The 13,669-nt window shown below is 41.8% G+C and overlaps 3 protein-coding genes across 5 annotated transcripts in view; 1 reads left to right on the plus strand and 2 right to left on the minus strand.

The window, feature by feature from the left end:
- wipf2a (WAS/WASL interacting protein family, member 2a) overlaps positions 1 to 5,579 on the minus strand; it is a 19,149-nt gene extending 13,570 nt beyond the window's left edge. Inside the window, exon 1 of the mRNA XM_005751677.2 lies at positions 5,040 to 5,579. The gene's annotated coding sequence lies outside the window, so the exon portion shown is untranslated. The remainder of the gene's footprint in view (positions 1 to 5,039) is intronic.
- Positions 5,580 to 6,213: 634 nt separating this feature from the next.
- mrpl21 (mitochondrial ribosomal protein L21) lies at positions 6,214 to 7,093 on the plus strand. The gene has a single exon (XM_005751678.1). It carries the CDS (start codon positions 6,277 to 6,279, stop codon positions 6,862 to 6,864), a length of 588 nt encoding a protein of 195 aa, XP_005751735.1. The 5' UTR covers positions 6,214 to 6,276; the 3' UTR covers positions 6,865 to 7,093.
- Positions 7,094 to 7,508: 415 nt separating this feature from the next.
- cunh6orf120 (chromosome unknown C6orf120 homolog) lies at positions 7,509 to 13,667 on the minus strand. Of its 3 annotated transcripts, none has more exons than XM_005751679.2 (2): positions 13,425 to 13,667; positions 7,509 to 10,093 (listed from the first exon to the last, which is right to left on the minus strand). In XM_005751679.2, exon 2 carries the CDS (start codon positions 10,057 to 10,059, stop codon positions 9,502 to 9,504), a length of 558 nt encoding a protein of 185 aa, XP_005751736.1. In that variant the 5' UTR covers positions 10,060 to 10,093; positions 13,425 to 13,667; the 3' UTR covers positions 7,509 to 9,501. The 3 variants fall into 3 exon arrangements, with proteins under 3 accessions (XP_005751736.1, XP_005751738.1, XP_005751737.1); XM_005751681.1 differs by lacking the exon at positions 13,425 to 13,667 and adding an exon at positions 13,224 to 13,411; XM_005751680.1 differs by lacking the exon at positions 13,425 to 13,667 and adding an exon at positions 12,670 to 12,936.
- Positions 13,668 to 13,669: the final 2 nt, after the last annotated feature.

Genomic DNA, 13,669 nt, shown 5'->3' on the forward strand with positions numbered 1-13,669 from the left:
AGATGTCAAAAAGTATTTGCGGCTCCCAGTGTTTTCTTTTGCGTGGTGAGATGTCACTACTGAGACAAAACGTCCATATCAGCGCTGTTAGGGGAGGAGAAGCAGCCAAAACCAGAAGCAAAGAAATTACAACTTTCCCCCAAAAGTTTCTTCCACAAACTGTTGCAACATTTCCCTCTGTATAATCTGTTCATCACTGAGCTTCTTTACTGATATATCATTAAAAGGCTCTAAAACCAATGCAGTCATATACAAATATCTTCAACCCACCTGTAGCAGATGCGGCACATGTTGTAGGCTACAAAAATCTAGAGGTGCGTAACCAGCAGAAATGGCGGCTAGCAACAGCAGGTGTAATGTTAATGTTATGCCGTTCATGAGGCACTGCACAGCGGGTGTCATGGATCCCACAGACTTTAACTCGAACCAACTTTTAAATCAAAGAATGTGCTTAATAAAATAAAATAAAATAAAAAAGCCACAAGGAACACTCACCATGATTGCAGTGGATAATTTCACCCGTTTTGAACACCACTGCATTTTAGTTCGTTGTATGTTAGACATACTATGTTCTTAGCACAGCAGGAGCTATGCTAGTGGACCAAGAACAGCACAAACACAAACAAGAGCAGCCCACATTACTGGCTGTTACATTTTGACACTGCTCCCGAGGACACTAAACAACTACATTATGTAGATGTCTGTATGAAAAGCTCTGCTAAACAACGACGGCCTGCCAACCCACAACCCTTCCAGGCATTTTGGTTCCTCTATCTGAACAATGAACCAGACTTTAAAACAAGTTTAGTTTGTAAACCCCAAAGTTTCACTAAAATCCTCTCAATAGCTGCAGCAACTCTTAACGGGTTTGGCTCAGTGGTGCTGAATGTGTTTCTTTCAGTTCAAAACTGAAAGCTAATCCAATATCAAAAAGGAGAAAAGAGCAAGCACCAGATCCTCAGAACAATCTTTAATCCAAAGAATAATTAAACATTTAATCAATCCTGTGTTTTGGTTTTCCCTTCTACTGATCAACTACTTGTTTCACATCCAAAATAAGAACAATGCATTTAACCAGCATCCAGGCAGAGCTAACAACAGGAGAATGTTCATTTTAATGTGAAGAGCTGAGTGTTTTCATATGGTTTCCTTTCAATGTTCTACACTTTGTGCCTGTGTCACTGTTAAATGTAACTGCGACCTGGATTACTCCCATGGGAATTGGGACAGTTTGCACAGTACAGTTGACAAGACTGTTATGAAGCATGATGCTTGAGATAAAGGATGAAATGACAAGAGTTGTTCTGTCTTTCAAATTTCACTTGTAATCTTTTGTAAATCCTTAACTGTGCAACAATGGAGGGTGCCCTCAGGTAAATCCAACATGAAGTGTCACAACATGATGATTACTCATTTTAAAGCGTCATCAGTTTTATAAGGCTTAAGGTGATGAAACTGACTCCACCTATTTGTAGAACAGAACTGAACCAGTTGTAAGATTTTTCTGATTATATAAAAAACACACACACCTACACCTAATTGTAACGAAACAGAACTTCTCATGTTGGTAAAACACAACTTTCTATTAGTGTAGACTGGACATAGCTGTCAGGCATGACACAGTTTCTAAAAGTCTGCATTTCCAATTCTATAGTTAGGATGAAGGAAGCCAAGACACAGCAAACGGCATCACTGAACAAAGCATCTTCCGTCTTGTTGTCATGACTGTAGTTGACGTTATGCCAACAAGCAGCTGGTGATCGTGTTGTGTTACTGCGAATAGATAAAAGCCCCTGAAGCTAGTCGCTCTTAGGGATGATGCTCAGTAGGCAGTTTCCTAAGAGGGTCCCTCGAACTAGGTAGGTAGACTCGCTTTAGACGTGTCTCTACAGAAAGAATCCAACGCCTCAACTTTACTCTGAATATTACCCTAAAAAAAAAAAAATCATCTCAGGGCTTACTCCACCCACAGAACAAAAAGGTTTTCAGTTGTGGGTCTAAAGTAGGGGTGTCAAACTCCAGACCTCGAGGGCCGGTGTCCTAAAACTCAAATGTGTCCCTGCTGCAACACACCTGTATAAAATTAGTAGGTCATTAGCAAGACTCTATAGAACTTGACTGCATGCTGAGGTGGCAACCCCCAACCCAAGTAATTTTAAATAAATCTAAGTAAAGGTAAGTGTTTGGCAATATGTACTTCTAAAATAACTTTTATTGCACCATGTTTATTCAGTCATGAGCTCTGTAACATGAACCAAATGGCTGCGTTGCAACCTCAGCATGACTTGGGTACTTTTGTGAAATCTAATGATCTCCCCTGAACTTAATTTGGAACTATGTCCCTTTGGTGGAAAAGGGTAAGAGAATCAAGTTAATCAAAACGTCCTGTTCCCTGCACACATTTCCTGCAGAGGGAACTAGAGATGTCAACGGCTGACTGGAATAGGCCTGTTTGGGTTTTTTAGCTGATCAGCCATGACAGATGACTGATCAATTTCACATATTTCTTTCTTGGACTGGAGCCTCACTTGTCCGTCTCCAGAAACATGGCTTCAGGTAGCTATAATGCAGACAATGACTAAGTTATTGATTTGGCCATAGACAATACCCCTGTGAAACAAAATCTAACAAGTAATAAGTGCATCTATGTGCCAGTTTAACCACTGCCACTTCCCGTTAGTGCACAGACTCAATTGGTTTCAAAGTCTTCCCTCTATTTTCTATTGCAGTAATTTCAGTTGAAATAAAAGCTGTTCAATGTTTAGTGGCTCCAACTTCAACATCTGTTCAGTCTCATCTCCCAATACAGTGGCACTGAAATCCAACTAGGAACTAGGATTAGGTTTGTGTAAATACAGGGTGACGCAAGTCTGTAACACAATGGAATACACTGGAGTTTTTATCTATACAATAAGCTCTGGCCACTAACTTAAATCACATTGGTCACTTGACATTTGTTTGAATTAGACTGACTCCTGACACAAGTCTTGTAATCTGGGGCCGTTTTAGAGTAAAAAGGTTGATTACTTAATAATTTAGCCGTTTCGAGGTTATTCAAGGCATTATTGATCAATAATGACCTGAAGAAATACAGGACAGTGCGTTTTCATCCACTATGAAATTAGAATAGCACTTTGCCCATCTTTGCGAGAAGGTGCACTAAATATAAAACTTGTTATACAGTCAGTTTAGTGAGATAAGTACAGCTCTGTTTGACCCCTGTTCATTTATATAGATTTTTTTTTAAATCCTGTAATCACACATGAATTTATATGATGGACATCATTTTCCAGTATTGGAAAGACTACCAAAATATTTGTACTGAATTTACATTATAGCTAATTATATTATATTAAGCTGTGTCCATCCTGCATATAATACACCTGTACTGAAACTGCTCTAAATGTCAAAGCTTTTCACACAAAGAGTGTCTGAGGTCATTGGATCTCCCCAAACCAGTTAGCTGTCTGGGCTCATTGTTGCCTCATGCAGGCAGTTGGCTCCTCGCCCCGCCCTCACCTCTTTTATGCTCCAGTCCTCGGGCAGCATGGTTTAGAGCTGAGACAGGTTTTCACCGAGGGAAACCAAAGGAATCTTACCTAGCAAGCTCGCTAGTCAGGCAGTGACGTGGGTTAAAGCGAACCGCACAGCAGCAGATTTACGAAAACTGAGAGTAGGGGGTCAGCAAATATTTCAAGACCTGTCTGGTGTGTAGAGTAACTGTAGTCTCAAATAGACCTATTTCAGTGACAGTGGTTTAATTAAACCAGCAAGAAAGGTGTGCAAATGGCTATTACACAACTCAAGGATCCATCGTCACATCATATTTACTTTATTATGAGATATCACAAAATCTCTGATTTAATCTTTATATCTTAAATCTCTGATTTAAGAAACTGGAACTAGTAACTGTTGTTTATGCTTTTAACAATTCTTTGCAGTTCTTTAAGTGACAACCCACTGTATAGAGCCAAGAAGACCTCAGATTGTTGGTATAAGACTTCAGAAATACTAAAAAGGCTGTGGTTTAAATAAGATATGATAATCAAATATTACCCAGGCAGTAAAAATGCTCATATGGTTGGCAGTCATGCCCTGGCAAAAGCAACAGGTCCTGACCTTTGACCCCATAATCTAACTAATCCTGTCCATTCAAGATCCAAGTAAAAATGAGCTCGTAAGTAGGTCATGAGGCTGAGATTTGCTCACCATTAAACTGTTCACCCAAACAGTTGGTAAACAGCCATTTGATGGCAAGAAGTTTCCCCACATCAACAGTCTGGCGATGTACAGAGAAACAGAGCCAGAGAGGGAGGGCTGTATGAGGAAGTAGGATGCTTTTGTGGTTAAGGAAGTACGCTGAGCTTACAGGCCTGCAACACTGTGTGTGTTTCTAGGCTTTAGGGGGGTGGAGATGGCCCCATATAACTAAAACAGAACCTCAATTGTGTGCTCAAGACATTCTTTAGAATAAAAAACAACATTTTCTACTGTCAGCTTTTTTCAACATGTAGAGACCAGATAACTACCATGAAACCAGGGATGGAAGACACATTTGTACACTATGTAGAAATTTAAATTTTTATTGCGTTGAGCTTAATGAATACACGAGGCAGAAACTAATAATCGATTAGTCGAAAACTGGCATCTATTTTGGTTTGCAAATAACCATTTATATTTCCGTGTACCGGATAGCTCCATTACTTAGTGTTTGAGAGATGTTTACCCTACTTGGGTATGAAATGACAAAAGTCGTCTATTTAAATACCGATATAGTGATGATTTTTTATAGTGTGACATTTGATGCCTTCGCATATGTACATAATTCCTCATACCTCTGCACACCACTGCATAAACATAGTTTTTGTTGGACAGACCTCCAGCTAAGAGAAACATGAAAACAGTGACATAAACGTTCGTCACACACATGATCCAAAGGCCTAGGCAGGTTGTGTAGCCGCTCCCAGGTAAAGGGAGAGTGAGCATACATACCTGGCAGAGGCTAACTTAAACTTGGTTAGCATTACGAATTTACTCACCCTGGCTCGAACAAGCGGATGTTTGCTAGTCTCGTCCTCCTAAACAACATGAATGGGAAGTGTCGATGTAGAAATCCTTCGTAGGGGAGAGTCTGACCCCCCTTCCAAAAAAAATGATGGGAGGGTGCTGGTGAGCTGTGCTGGCGTAAGTTACCAGCGACACTAGCAGGTTAGCTAGCTAGCTGTCGATGGTTTCAACAGATCGGCTAGCGGCGGGTTCACTGGAGCTAGCCGCAGTTAGCTGCTTTGCACCGAGCTGTTTACTTTCCAGCTGTCAATGTCAGCGCAGTCCGGCTGCCTGCAAACTCTGTCCGCAAGAGGTCTTTGAGATAAATAGTGCATTAAACAAAGTGCTGGGCGCGTCTGAGAACCACTTTTTATCAGTTTTGGGTAGCTATAGAAAACTTTACCTGCCCTCCTGACCTGCCAGCAGAGCCATACTCCCTGCTGACACCGTTTTATCGCTCTCTTCTCGGAAACCCGGAAACAAGCAGAGCGACACAAAATGGAGCACAACAGCGGTGCATTAAAGCGCTGCCGTAAATTCCAGCTTTAACAAGGTCATATGGGTACTAACAAAACTCAGTCCTGAAACGTCTTTGATTTAATGGGACGTGTAATGTTTAGACTACGTCAATGTCACGATTTACATTTTCAGTTCAGTTGATCTAATTTTCATATTTCGTAAGATGTAGAGCATTGGATATATTTCGTGTTTGATGAAAATTTTCTTTCACTGTATGAAATAATTGTTATGGTTCCTTTGGTGCTAGAAGTTGAGGTAAACGGTTACTTTTTCATATATTTAGAGTTTCCCTCTAGTCTAAGCAGTTAAAAATTATAAACGGTGATGTGGAGTCTTTTTGAATAATTTTCTTATTATGAAATATGTGGGAAAGGTGAAAACAGAGAAACAAATAAACGTGTAATCTTTCTAAAACATGATGCATAAAAGGGCAAGACAATGAATTAACTGTCTTGAGGGGTTTGGTAAAATACGAGGTACGCGGAAACCAAATCTTTCTATAATAGAATTAATTAGCGTCCATCTGAAAATTGTTTAAAGTGATTATCAAATTAAATTAATAATATGAAAAATATAGCGTTAAGCTATGTTTGTCTCTGGGCCAGGAAAGTTTCCTTTTTCCAGTTTTTAAAGGATGCTTTTGAAGGCAGAAGTGTCAGGTGACTATAACGTGACGCTTGCGCAGTTGGAACCAGACGACTTCCTGTCAAGATGTCGGCGAGCATGGCGTACGCCGGATTGTGGAGGACATGCAGAACGTTACTACCCAGACACCATGTCCTGTCCCCCGCTGCCATCCGAACACAGAGCTCTGCTAGTGGAGACTTGATGCCCTGGACCTCGCTCTCCAGGCCTCCGTGGCCGGAGCAGCCGAGCCCGTACTCGGCGGAAGAAGAGCAGAGCCGACACGCTGCTGTGGTGAGCACCGTAAACCAGCGGATCAACCTTCGGGACTTCGGCCGGCTCTTCGCGGTGGTGCACTTCGCCGGACGCCAGTGGAAGGTCACCGGTGAAGACTTGATCCTGATCGAGAACCACATCGAGGCGGAGTGCGGGGAGCGTATCCGCATGGAGAAGGTGCTTTTGGTTGGAGCTGAGGACTTCACCCTGATTGGTAGGCCTCTTCTGGGGAAGGAGCTGGTCAGAGTCGAGGCCACCGTAATCGAAAAGACCGAGTCCTGGCCCAAAGTCCACATGCGTTTCTGGAAGAGACACCGGTTCCAGCGCAAAAGGATCATTATCCAGCCGCAGACGGTGCTAAGGATCAACGGCATCGAGCTGGCCCCCAGACTCACATGAAGATGATGACACAGGACTGGGACTCTGACCCGCGGTTTATTTTTTCTTATTGGTTTCAAACATGTAAACAAACTTGTGGCGGTCAGCTTATATGCTCATGACTCTGGTTTGAAACGAGGAGCTGAACATTTGAGTAATACGCTGAGCAGCTGTTCACTGGGTTGTACTCCTGTAAATATATAGTGCAGACCTGTGAGGAGATGTATTAAAGCTTGGTTTCCAACATGTACTGAGGGTTTGGATTAAATCTGAGTTTACAACACAAAACTTTACAAAGGGTTGAAGTTAGTGTAGCTGCAATGGGGGAAAATCCCCTCTTTTTCCTCAAGGACCCACAGAATAACCAGAGTAAGTCCACCGTTAGCCTAGATCGTGATTTATAGAGAGAAGATAAAGTGGGTCTGCCCACACTGACCAGAATGTCTGTGAACCTATGTCATCCTTTTGAGACTCAGCTGATACAAACATTTAATTTAATAAAACCAATCCCCTAAATGCAGGGTTCCCAACCTGAGGTGATATGTGTACCTATGTTAAAGTAGCTTATGCTATAAAACAATTACTGGTATTTCTGATGTAAAAGTTAGAATAAATAAAACATGTTTAAATGACTTAAGAAACACAGTCATGTGACAAGTTTTTAAAACAATTTCTAATTTTATTGTGAAACCTGACTAGATCGCCTCTGGGAACAAGAAAGCTCCACAGATGTTCAGAGGATCGATCTGAAGGCACTGTTGAACATTTCTGCTCAGAGGGTAACAAAGTTCTACTCAGAACTGAACTCCAGCGCTGGAGGTGATGTTTAAATGAGGAGTTTGTCCAACAGGCAAAAACAACAAAAGTGAGCGATCAAACTAAATACAATGCTGCTACTCATGTTAACAGATTGGTAGAAATCTCATCACAAACACATGTTCCCTGTGTGAGTCCAAATCAATGAAACATCCTTAAACAGCAAAAAAAAAAAAAACTTTGAATGATCTGCTTTAAGGAAAATCTGTTCTGTTCTCAAATTGACTGTATAGCTCAGTATATTTGACCACAGAACTCACATGGTGCTGAGCTGTGTTAAGACAGACAGGTGGTGTTCATTCATTCACAGGCTGAGGGGGCTAGTCGATCATTTCAATCTTGATACAGAAAGGAAACAACAAATGTTGACTTACTGTGTCACTCCTGCAGCTCTACACCAGCTTTGACTACACTTTGAATGTACACAAATTGTAGTCGTCTTGTAGAGAGAAATGTTAAGCTGAAGCTACTATGAGGCTAACCGATGACTTTGGATGTGTTTAACGTGATCCCTCCACCTTTGAGCAATAAGGAAACAACAACCCTGTGCACAGTGTGACCTCAGTAGACTTCAAATTAAGGGGTTTGGTTTAACACTAATCAAATAAGTATTATTAGCTTGGAAGTCAAGTGTGGTGGATTTTAGGAGAAGCTGCTTAGCTGAAAGATCACTCGTCAGCGAGGTGAAGCCCAGCCAGTTTTTGACCTACGGTTTGAATCTGCACAAAAACTAGACATATAGATCATGGTATAAGAATTAGTGACAGCTGGTCAAGTCGGACAATGTAACCACACCAGAGCAGCACATACGCATTTAACTTAACAGTGGCATCAAGTGAAAATTAGGCCTCAAAACTTTGTGATACTGTTGATTATGGTGTTGGGCACAGTTTGGCAGTTTTGGACAAAGAGCCTCTGCGCACCGAGGAAAAAAAACAAAAACACACAGAGGTTCTCTCATTTTCCAAAGTCTGCTGCATGTGCGAATGTGGGGGGAAAAAACTAATTTAATCAAACAGAAAACTTTGCTTTGGGTAAAATTAAGTTTAAAAGAAGAGATCATACAGCTTCAAAGTAGCAGCTAAAGTAAAGATCCTGCAAACTGCTATTAACCATCGAGTTAATTTAGTTCACAAACTCCCCCTAAGAATCCTGCACACACACCATCATTTTTCCTACACGGTGGGAATAACACTGTGTCGGGAACCCTGCTTCTGATTGCTGTGATAAACAATGCTTTGTAACTTCCTAAAAACAGAAATTCTAAGAACATTCTACAAGATCAGACCGACCAGACGTGTGGAGGCATGAAATAAAGGAAGCATTTCAATGTGTCTCCCAAGTGTGACAGTATAAGAGTTAACACTTTCTCTTTGAAGCATAGCATGGGAGTATCCCAAAGTGCTGAAGCCTCAAAGCAGCTCAAATTTAGAACCTATTTGTGTCTTCACTGCAGTTTCTCTCTTTGATATTTTTAATAATTTTATGACTTTGGGCAATGGAAAAGGAAGAATGGTTCTAGCGACTGATTTATGTGCCTAAAGAAACTTCTTATTCCATATATACCTTTCAAGACTCCAGAACAAGTCCCCTTGTGTTCTTTTAGTGTAGCTAAAACCAAATACACTTTGTGAAACATTTTCTGACTGGTCAGGCTTCGCTGGTGAATTCCGTGCTGTAAATCTGACTTTGCTGTTTACCAAGTCTGTAGGTTTGATTGTTTAGATGTCAGAACCCTCCCTGGGGTTTGGTGCAACATTTTTTTCACCCTCACAAAATGAAAGGAATCTAATGTACCATGGCAGAATATCCTCCTGCTGTCACAGCAATGAACAGTGATTTTCAAAACAAAATCTCAAGTATAATCTTCAGAAGTCCGATCAGAATAGTCCAAAAGATGGACTCTTCCTCCTGGAAGTCGTCCTCTGTAGCACGAGCAGATTTCTTTTCCTTATGTACACCTTCTGAGTTGTAAGAGCCCTTATCAAATGGGTCTTGGGACACAGTCTGATCGTAGAACACTCGCATTTCAAACTCACTCTCCTGGTGAGACGGGTGGCCATAAATGCCGATGCCCACAGGCCTTGTGAAGTCCCCGGGGACCACCACCACATCTTGTCCGCAGGTGGCTGATTGCAGCTTGTAGGTGTCGAAGCTCGGGTGCAGGGTTTTATCTGACACGTACAGGTCTGCGTCTCCCTTGAGGCTTTGCATGTGGAGGATGATTCTGCCGTCGTGGTTGAGGCGTAGGTAGCTGTAGTTTCCGGCCCCAATGTGGCCCTGAACCACATGGAGCAGCACCCATTCTTCAGGGAAGCTGTCATCCTCTGAGGGGCTCAGGAAGCTTCTGGCCTGGGACAGCAGGAGGGCCACGACCAGCGCGCTGCAACTCAGCTTCATGGTGAAGGCATCTGTCAGTCAGTCATCAGACAGCCTGAAAAAAAATAAATGAACAACACACAGATCAGGAGGCTACATTCAAACAGAGGCAAAGGCTAAACTGCTGCTCAGAACTACAGAAGTCAGTACAACCAACTCCAACTGCTGTCACAGCCAGCTGTTTGTAAATCAGCAGCAGAGGGGAGCTGAACAGAGAGGAGCTATACAAACAGTCTTCAATAGGCAGGCAGCAGAAACTGACTGAATAAAGGCAGTTTTAATGGAGGCTCAGTGGGAAGAGATCAGTGCTTTATGCATGGGTTAACTGATTTAGCCATTAGCAAAATGGGGAGGGGGAAGTGAGACCACAAAGCATCATAAAAGAGAGCCCCCATTAGTTAGTTTTGAAAGGATAGGGAAGCAAAAAGTGGAGGCATAAGCTGGAGATGTGTGCCATTTAAACAGCTGCCTGAGTCACGAAATTCAAAAAAGAGAAAAACATACATTAAAATATGTAGAATCAGTGTCTGCAAGTCAGTGTCAAGTAAGGCTTCTCACACACACATACATATAAAGCCCAAAACAGAAAAGTTGTATCCATCACACAATTTAGTCAAGTAAAACACATTATGATTGCAGCTCTGTAATAAGGTTACCACACAGAAAACTGCCAACAACCTGCTTCAAAAGCCTGAATACGACAACTGCTGGCACAATGGGATGTTTAGTTACAGTCATTTCTCCGCCATGATGAAAGCTGCCTTTACAGCTAAATCAGCCAAAGGTGGTACAGTGGTGAAGTTGTAGGGGACTGCCCAGGATTCAGGTTTTTTGTTCTTTCCTTGGCTTGCAAGCCAGAGTGTTCTCTGGCAACAAAATAAAACATGGTTACTGGGTCAAACCCCCATCTGGATTCAGGAATTCACTAACTCAATACCCCTTGAACCCAGTTATCTCAAACTCTGTAAGTGGAAAGGTCAAGCACACTCCTGAAGGGAACTCACGCACTCCGTGCTTGTCAATTTAATAATGTGTATTACAATGGGAAGCCCACAGTACTTAAAGTCCAAATAAGCACCAAAATAATAAAGAAGCACCCCAAAACTGCTTACATTGCAAACACACCAATATTTCAGTTTCAGGGAGAGATATTGGAAAGTTGTTTTCCCGCAATCCCATAATGTTTGAAGCCTGGGCAACAAGGAAAGTGTCTCTTTGCATATAAAATAGCCGAGGACTGTCAGTGAAGCCAAGGATAGGCGCTAGGCTAACCATCACACTGAGAGCACGGGGCCTGTGCTTCAACACCACCAGCTGCCATCTTGCCTTTTTGCCACACCATTTTTGAAATGAGACAGGAAGCAGGATTTGGGAACCACCTTGGCTGACAAGAAAGCATGGACTGAGCAATTATTAAACAGAGAAAACATTAATGAAATGCAGGCTGCAATGCAGTGGTTAGAACAGTCTCCTCACAGGAACAATGTCCCGAGTTAAAATCCTGCCTTGGTTGTTCTGTGTGGCTTTTGCATGTTCTTCCTGCGTCTGTATGGGTTCTCTCTGGGATGCTCCATCTTCCTCCCAAAGTCCAAAGACAGGCTTGTCAGGCTAACAGATTGTCTTAAGTGCTGGCCCTTCGACAGACTGGCAACCTGTCCACGGTATACCTTTTGCTTTGCTCCATAACAATTGGGATAGCCCCCCGCCCCTGCAACCCCAAACTGGATAAACAAAATAAAGAGGAAGGTTGATTTAGCCCCCCAAAAATGTCCCACTTGAATAAGTAAAGATATGTCAAAAGCATTGTATTTTTACATAATATAAGGCTAGGACCTAAATTTTTGATAGTTAATAAGTCAACAGCCATATTCTGATAACCCTTGTACACCGTTATTCACATCTCTTTTAGTTGTTAGAGTTATAAGAATAAGTTAGGTGTGACTAAAATCTTAGGTTTTTAATAGCACTTATGGGGAAAAAATAGCGGTCTTCCAGATGTTTTAAAAATACCATCTTGTGGTGCAGGGTGTCAAAGTTAATCATTACATGGTTTGTTTGACAGGAAACGTCTGATTTTGTTAGCAGGATGTTACTCAGTAGTCACTTTCCATTTAATACAACATGTAGATTGATTAACATGTTTCTGGCCCTGAACGTTTTGCAGGTTCTTACTGACATCCCATCACCCTAACCTGTTTTTAGGCAAAGCAAATAATCAATTAGTCCTACACTACAAAGCCCGTCGAAGCGTATCTAACAATACACAGTGTGCTTCATCTCATTTTATTATGTACAGTTAATAAGTTACCTACTGTAACAGAGCCATCACAGCAAATATTCACTTTGTTATTCCACCACTGTCCTATTAAAGGAGATTCATCGAATACACGGACAAGATAAATCCACAGCTGTTAGCGAGATTAATTAAGGAATGTTTGCCATTTTTAGGGGATTTGCTGACTTCAGGAAAAATGTAAGACAAACAATTATCCATTAAAGTACAACCTAACACCCGATGTGAGGTAGTGTACACGTAAAATACAATTGCTACGCATAAAACAAGAATAAAGACTATAGAATGAGAAGTCAAAACTACAAAAACACGACAGCAAAGCATGCCGGTCAACCCACCTCAGTTCTTCCATTCATTAAAAGACATGACAAACTGGTTTCCAGAACAGAAAGGACGCCTGTAGTTTTGGTGCCAAAAACTGAATATACTCGGGAGAAACATGCGGAGAAAGTAACGCGGTAACCGTCTGCCGCCTCCTCACAGCTCAGTGAAACATGACTAAAGAAGCCGGAGAGTTTTCGATTGAGAGCCTCTCGGCACGGTTAAAAATAACCACCTGCTCCCCATTTCACCTCTGACACCAATCAACCAACTTTAACCATTAACTACATTTTTATTAACAAATAAACACCAAGACTGGGAGGGGGCAGCCTTAAAAGCTTTCAGGGATTTTGACATTAATACGTCTGATAAATTAAACAAAGAGCTTTTTGTAACGGCTGAACCTGCCGCATGCTACGTCGCTAACAGCTAAGAATAGCAGTTTCAACCTGTACAACCCCAGCAGTAAAATGTTTTAATGAAAACAGACGTACTGTTAAAGACTATGCCAGTTACCTCCAACTGTATCATTCAGAAACAGTCCACAAAAACACATTGCTACTTGACTTACTGAACAGGTTAGCAAGTTCTTAAAGCAGCTAGCTATCACGCAGCTACCGTTGCACGTAGCCTGTTTAGCTTTAGCCAAACACATTCAGGAGTTTACATAAGCTGGAGGCCGGGGGTTAGCTCAATGCCTAAAGATCAAGTTACGAATAGATTAATATAAAGATATTCATGGATCAGTTAACAGTGCACTTAGTTTACTTACACAGCTGTCATTTCCTGAGCAGCATCTTCAACTGAGCAGCAAAGTTCACTTCATCATTTCCTTTTCCTTCAGCTACACAAACAGCAAAGCGCGCACTCACGCCACCTACCGGCCGTTGTGAAGGTGACGCTCATCAGTAGCCAAAAAAGCTCCATCAAGTATTTTTTAGAAAAGGTGGCAAATGAACAGGTTCAAAATGGGCCCGTTTCCACACATGGATTTAGTCCTAGACAGCGAACCTTTTC

This window comes from Pundamilia nyererei, unplaced genomic scaffold (assembly GCF_000239375.1).
Source record: "Pundamilia nyererei isolate P.nyererei 1_Seehausen unplaced genomic scaffold, PunNye1.0 scaffold00322, whole genome shotgun sequence".
Taxonomy (NCBI): Eukaryota; Metazoa; Chordata; class Actinopteri; order Cichliformes; family Cichlidae; genus Pundamilia; species Pundamilia nyererei.

Bases quoted from the DNA above. Each gene is read 5' to 3' on its own strand.
- mrpl21 (XM_005751678.1), top strand. From the start codon at position 6,277: ATGTCGGCGAGCATGGCGTACGCCGGATTGTGGAGGACATGCAGAACG.
- cunh6orf120 (XM_005751679.2), bottom strand. From the start codon at position 10,059: ATGAAGCTGAGTTGCAGCGCGCTGGTCGTGGCCCTCCTGCTGTCCCAG.